Below are 6,340 nucleotides of genomic sequence, written 5' to 3'. Positions count from 1 at the left end.
AGAGAGAGTCAGTACCAGGACACTACTTCACTAGCATCCAAAAGGGCATCCTGGCGCTGGCTACAGATTCAAAAAAATCAAGGGAGAGAAAGCAAATAGCGAGTGAAAGACAGCAGCAGCAGCAGCAGCAGCAAGGCAGACAGAGGACAACTTGCTAATGGAGCTGTTAGGACATTCCCAGTGAATGATTTAGACAAGATGACCCTCACCTTTACCTTTGATCACATTATGCTCCAAATTACACTCATGAGACCAAAAGGTGTTATTTACCTTGGATGTCCCCACTCCCCCCCACAGCCATCTTATTAGAGCAGTGGGGGCCATCCTTTTTCACCAGCATGCCAGAAGGTAGCTCTGTACCCTCCCAAAGTACCATTCCAATCCCCTCCTGCCTGATCTCCTACTCTTTTTGCTCCCTGCCCAATCTCCTGCTCTGTGCCCCATCTGCGCCTTGATCTACTGTGCACCACATGCAGAGGCTGACAAAACCATTTTGTGGCATGTCATGGGTAGGTCACCCTTGCACTAGAGGATCAAGACTTTGCCTCTCTTCCCCCAGTCACTAGCATTTTGAAATGCAGCCTGATGTAAAAAGCAACTAACCTTGTAATAGCCACCTTCTGCACCTATGGGTATCTTGATGGTAATAACATCACTGTCATTTAATACAACGTACTTCATGGAAGCAATTTCTGTGGGAGAGAGTTTGTGTAGATCCACTCCAACTTCAATGAGCACATCCTCAAAACCAGTAGCTCCAGCAGACAGGGGATGAACATTTTTTGGAACACTCCATGTGATTGTATCATTAGTGTAGTCCACACCATCTTAAATTTTAGGAATAGTAAGAGAAGTACAGGCATGGGTTGAGCTAGGCCGATCTTTGTGCCTCATGAGCATTTGGTGTCAGCTTAGAATGAAAAGGTATTTGGCGTCTCACCTATTGGACATGCCACAGCTGTATCTGCCATAAAGATCATCCATCGCTGCTTGTAGAATGTACTTGATCTTACAGCAGAAAAGGTTACTCCTTGAACCTGCAAGGATTGATCTTGTTAGAACCGTACTAAACAACGCTACGCGGGACCTCGACAACTGTACCAACCTTGACCAGCTGAGCTTCTGCAGCACTGTATGGTACCCGCAGCAAAATCCTGGTATCAGTTGTGTTGAGTCCATAGCCAGCATCCTGAGCATCGCTTACAAGCAGAGCTTTTTTCCCAGCTGGCAAATGAAACACAATTTGCCAGAGAGAAGCTGCGCCTTCCCTTGCCTGCATCAGAGACAACAGCAAAAGCAATCACAGGATTTTTGATCTCCAATCCATTCCCTTAAATTTTTCTTCTTTATGTAGTGCCAGTCTCCCATAGAGGTTCAAAAAGAGTTTTTCTATGCAAAGTATCTGAAATTCCTTGCCTGCTGTTCTTTCTGAATAGCAATAAGCTTTTCAGAGAGTTTCCTTCAAGTCCCGACTATGGCCCAGTGCTACTCTGGAGCTATTTATGCTGCCAACTGCAGGCTTTGGGCATGCCCTAGTGCAAGCAAGTGAAAGGGCTTATTTTCTCAGTGGGAGAAGTAGTATAGACATGGCTTTGGACACTCGAAGCAGTCTGAAGCGGTCTCTCCCTCCGTACCCCCAATCTTGTCAGGAAGAGTTCCTAAAGTGAAGAAATTGTGGAACAAACTTAACACTAGAGGCCACAGATCATACTTGGAGCCCTTGGATTCTTATACTTTATCTGTGCATCATAGGCATGGTGGAGTATTGTGAAGCCAGAATAGCTAGCATAGAAGCCATCCTTTTACCTCTGGAAAAGCCAGAGCCCAGTCCTCAGGTTCATCCTCAATCATCTCTGGCATGATCTGTGGTACTTTCCTCCTAACAGACACCTTGAAGAGGAAAGGTCTGTCAATAATTTTGAAAACCAGCTTAGTTTCTCCCTTCTCCTTTCAGTCCAGCACATCTACAGAATTCCTGCTTTTAGGCAGGATTGGTCAATTAATCTTTAGAATGAAGAAAATGCTTCGCCACTCATTGCCATTTTGTTTACCACATTCGAAGAGATACCCTTCAGTAGGTTCAATGGGTGACATTTTAAAATTTGTTAAAGGAATGTAGGTGTCCAGTTCTTGGACACTGTGGTACTTATCAGGGGTGCTTAGAAATGCAACTCTGAGCTACAGTTGCGATGAAGTGAAGTTTCTTTTCCCAACTCTGCAAGGTTTAGCATTAGTTACGAAAGATTATTCGCTGTTCATTAAAGACACTGCCAGTATAAAGCAAAAGCCGTAGCTGATCCAGAACACCGAAACCAATAGAAGCGTTGTTGACCAACCAACCCTTCCAAGCACACATCCAAGATCCTACTTCCCCAGGAAAGGCCAAGATGTTCAAGCACTTACCTCCATGTAGTTTGTTTCACATATTAGCTCTCTTGGATGCCATGAATCATAAAGACAACTCACAGTTTTTGAGTGAGTTGCAGCATTTTTCATGTCAGGATTAGTACCCACTTTGATTTGCACAGTTACTGTGAACACATCACCCTGCAAGGGCAGAACAGTTCTTATTCACAATGCCTCCATCTGTGACTTGCCATGACCATCCTATTCTAAGTCCCTTTCCTCAGTTTCAACAGGATAATTTAAACGTTTCTATATTGCACTGGACGCTATTAAATGAATGGTGTCCAAATGGATGCCAGAGACCCTTCAAAAACTGTATCCATGTCTTCCAATGTGAGTTTATACAAGTTAAAACCCTGCAGCCAACATTTTGGGACACTTAATGCCAAGTCAGACATACAAATCTATTTCTGTTGCATAGATAGCTCTCTCAAGGCCTTTTCATAAAAAGGGGGATTTTGTTTGCATGCTGGATTGCATTCTGTAGTGGAGCTTCAAGTGCTATTATCACAATATACCTAGTTACTTGGAAATAACTACCCAGGGGTCTGAGGAAGCATGTTAAAATAGCCGCTAAGTTTCAGGAATGGAGAATACAGTGTATTACCAGTATCTTCTGCAGGAAATGGTAAATGTCTAGTGATTTGCATGGGTTGCAGTTACTGACCACAACACAACTGCCATAGACTAAATACAGAAGCCTTACCTCAATATGAGAATAGCAGCTTAAAATGGAAGCACGGAATTCAATAGTACCCCAGTAGTAGTAGACTATTGTGTAGCCACACTGTGATGCCAGAGCCTCATCTATCTCCCAGATTGTGCCAAACTGGTCTGTGAATGGGTTATTCAGGGATAAATGTTAAGGAGATCTTTATAGTACTTGTCACTAAGATATCCATTTTTAATTTTCTTGGATATTACTGCACAGCGTTAGCCAGTTTAATGGACTCACTTCAGGTTTGTTCTGGAGTGTGTGCGATGTAAAATTTCAGCTTCTTTCCAACCCCACCCCAAAGAAGGACCATCCTTCCCCACCCACCTTTGGACCCCATGCTTAGCTTACCAACAGCAGCAAAGGTCAGATACTTGTCATCAAAGTAATCAGCACTCAATGTGATCCTCAAGAGACTCCCCAGGCACTCTGAGCTCATGAAGCCTGTATTGACATTGTTGATAAGACAATCAGCAATTTTCTGTTTCTATAACATCTTCCATCCAGGTAACCCCCAGGTAATTCATGCAACTGACACTTTTCCATAGCCACATTTTAACCCTTGGGATTTCAAAGAAAGAGAGCCAAGTAGCTTACATAATTTTTTTTGAAAAGTAGCTTTAGAATTCAGGTCTTGAATGTGCCTCCTTTCTGAAAGAGGGGTGTTTTTTTTTGGTTTTTGTTTTAAATTGGAAAAAAAGGCATTTTTTCCTCCCCCAAGTAGGAGTCCAGCTGGAGCAATGTGCTGAAACAATAGTGACACAAGTGAAAAATGGATAGAAAGAACTGACTACATCAATTCCATTTAGCCTTTTTATGGAGGGGGGAGTCTTCCAGATACTTATATTTATTATGTTATATTTTGCCAGGGGGGCAAATGGCACTTCCAGTAAGAGTTGGATTTTCACAACCTACAGTTATAACATAGTTGAATATCATCCAGAGAGATTTGCCACTATCTAGGAGTTTTAGAACCTACTAGGTTATTGTTAGAAGTTAAAACCCCACCATTTCTGTAGAAGTAACTTTATGTACAAAGAATCCTATTGAAGACAGGGTACATCCACATGCATAGTTGCATGTAGTGGTATTTGCAGGACTGAGATCTGCTAGGAAAAGACTAGGGACTACAGCATGTCTATACTGCCAAAACTTAACATGCCAGGAAGTGATACCCTCAGACATATCACAATGTTCCACACATTGCCAACCAGAAGCAGTGAAGCTGCATTTATATGGTGTTGAGGGTAGGAAAATTAGCACTACTGAGCAACCGTGTTAGGTGGGTTGCTCATATTACCATACAGACATGGTTACATTTCTTCTGATGCAGAGGCAGCCTACATGGAGCAGCTTGGCAAGTTTGTAGTATAGACAGTGGGTTGATAACGAACTGGGAGGCAGCATATGGATGCGGGTAATTGCGACTCCAGAGCAGCAGTTCTCAAAACGCTGGTCTGCAAATTGCACTTGTCCTCATCCATTTTTAACTAGGAGTTTGAGAAGGGTGCATGGTGGGCTTTAAGAAGTGCTCTATTGGTTTGAAGAGATTTGGAAACCACTGCTCTACATCAGCATGTTCTCTTTCAAGTTTCCTCCTTAGCCTTACATTAGTTAGGCAAAACAAGGTCCTATTTTGTGAAGAAGCATTAGTTTACACTGTTTATGCGGACTGAGAGTTAACAAAGGGCTCAGTCTTAGCCAAGTGAAGAAACAGAGACTTTCATGATAGTGTCAATAGTTTGAGCCTGAGAAAGAGTCCTTATTCCCTCATCACTCTAGGATACAGCACAAACAATGAACAGGACTGAATGAATGAAGTTCTCTTGTTGAATATTCATTTTGTCCATCAGCATCTGGGGACTCAACACTTCTTTACTAGCACTTCCTAAACAGAAAGGTCTTTAAGAGAGACACTAGTGCTTAACGTTAAAGCCAAGGAGCTTAAGCTGAATAGCCACATACTGGCAGCCTCTTAAACCCAGCTGGGGCATTAAGGCACAGAGCACCACCTACTGAAAGGCCACAGCAAGCTCAGAAAGAAGTACATGCAGTTTCAAGGCAGTTCACAAGATAGTTACCTGGCCTATCTTGGGTCCATGTTTCAGAGGCTAATACCCCTATTAGTAGTGACAACCTACAAAAGAAAGGTTATATATGCATCAGTTTGGATTAGTAGCAGATTTCTTAACTTGGGCAAAGCTATATTTGAACAAGTTCAAGACTTACTTAAAGCAGGCTTTGTGATTTTGATTTTATAATATGAAATTTCCAGAAGTAGAGCTTCTTAAAGTTACAGGGGGTGGAGAGAGAGAAAAAAAAAAAAAATCAAGCTAGTACAGCCTGCACTCAAGAGGCAATAGTCCATCATTCACAGAAGTACAAACACTCACCTCAGTATAAGATTTAGCACCATTGCCCTTTAGCTTAGCTACTAGCTGTATCTTTTTCTTCTCCTTTTACTTTTACAAACAGCAGAAAAGCCTCAAACCAATTTTCAGCTGTATTTTGACTGCATTCTCAAGGCTTTACACTTCCAATGAGGATGAAAGCAAAGTCTCCATCTTTATAGTGATGTAAGTCACTTGCAGATGCTCCCTCCTAGCCATAAACTTGCAATTTAATTCACCTGTTTATTCATGTTATTCATTAATTAAACTCCTTCCTATCCTTGTTGCTTTAGATATCATTCTTGCTGATTCCTGAGTGGCACTGATCATTAGTTAGAGGCAAGAGGCATTTAATAAAGTCTAGAAAAAACAGTTTGAAATTCACTAGCCCTAAGTGATCTCCTTCAGTTCTATCTCCTAGCATTTGCAAATGCTCCCTGCCCATTAACACCTCATTACAACATTAAGAAATAAAAATATATCTGGAAACTTATAGGTCCCAAGGGGTGCAGTTAGCTTTGTTTACTTTAAATCAGGCTATTGTATATATTTCCCTCTCTTCCTCTCCTACACGCTATGTGGAGTGAAGAGAGTTGAAGGTTTAGGCATTTGCCCTCCTTGTTTCAGAGCTACCTTAAATATTATACAGACACTTGCCTGTTTCTTCAGGAGTGACTTAAAGTAAAGCAGATCCTATTACTTCAGGTTCTGAATGTATGATAGAGGGTGGTGAACTTAGTTACAGAGTTGCTGTACTACCAGGATCAAAGTCATAATTTTCCAAAGCACTTTGAAATAGCTACAGAGAAAATGAAGTCACATTTTAGTC

General features: G+C 41.8%; 1 protein-coding gene across 3 annotated transcripts in view; it reads right to left on the bottom strand.

Annotated features, from left to right (window-relative positions):
- The window catches only part of LOC102373999 (zona pellucida sperm-binding protein 2-like), a 17,445-nt gene extending 11,774 nt beyond the window's left edge, over positions 1-5,671 (bottom strand). For 2 of the 3 annotated variants that reach the window (XM_006028575.2, XM_006028576.2), the window contains exons 1-9: positions 5,515-5,671; positions 5,203-5,258; positions 3,473-3,565; positions 3,113-3,240; positions 2,404-2,547; positions 1,807-1,890; positions 1,106-1,273; positions 941-1,037; positions 604-827 (exon numbers count right to left, since the gene is read on the bottom strand). In XM_006028575.2, coding sequence (XP_006028637.1) covers positions 604-827; positions 941-1,037; positions 1,106-1,273; positions 1,807-1,890; positions 2,404-2,547; positions 3,113-3,240; positions 3,473-3,565; positions 5,203-5,258; positions 5,515-5,537 — 1,017 coding nt within the window. In that variant the 5' untranslated portion in view covers positions 5,538-5,671. Of the gene's footprint in view, positions 1-603; positions 828-940; positions 1,038-1,105; positions 1,274-1,806; positions 1,891-2,403; positions 2,548-3,112; positions 3,241-3,472; positions 3,566-5,202; positions 5,259-5,350; positions 5,391-5,514 lie in introns of those variants that run through there. The other variant, XM_006028577.1, reaches the window with a different exon arrangement.
- Between the last annotated feature and the right edge of the window lie 669 nt (positions 5,672-6,340).

This window comes from Alligator sinensis, unplaced genomic scaffold (genome assembly GCF_000455745.1).
Source record: "Alligator sinensis unplaced genomic scaffold, ASM45574v1 scaffold870_1, whole genome shotgun sequence".
Classification (NCBI taxonomy): Eukaryota; Metazoa; Chordata; order Crocodylia; family Alligatoridae; genus Alligator; species Alligator sinensis.
The sequence above is the reverse complement of the archived record's forward strand: the minus strand, read 5'-3'. Positions and strand labels throughout refer to the sequence as shown.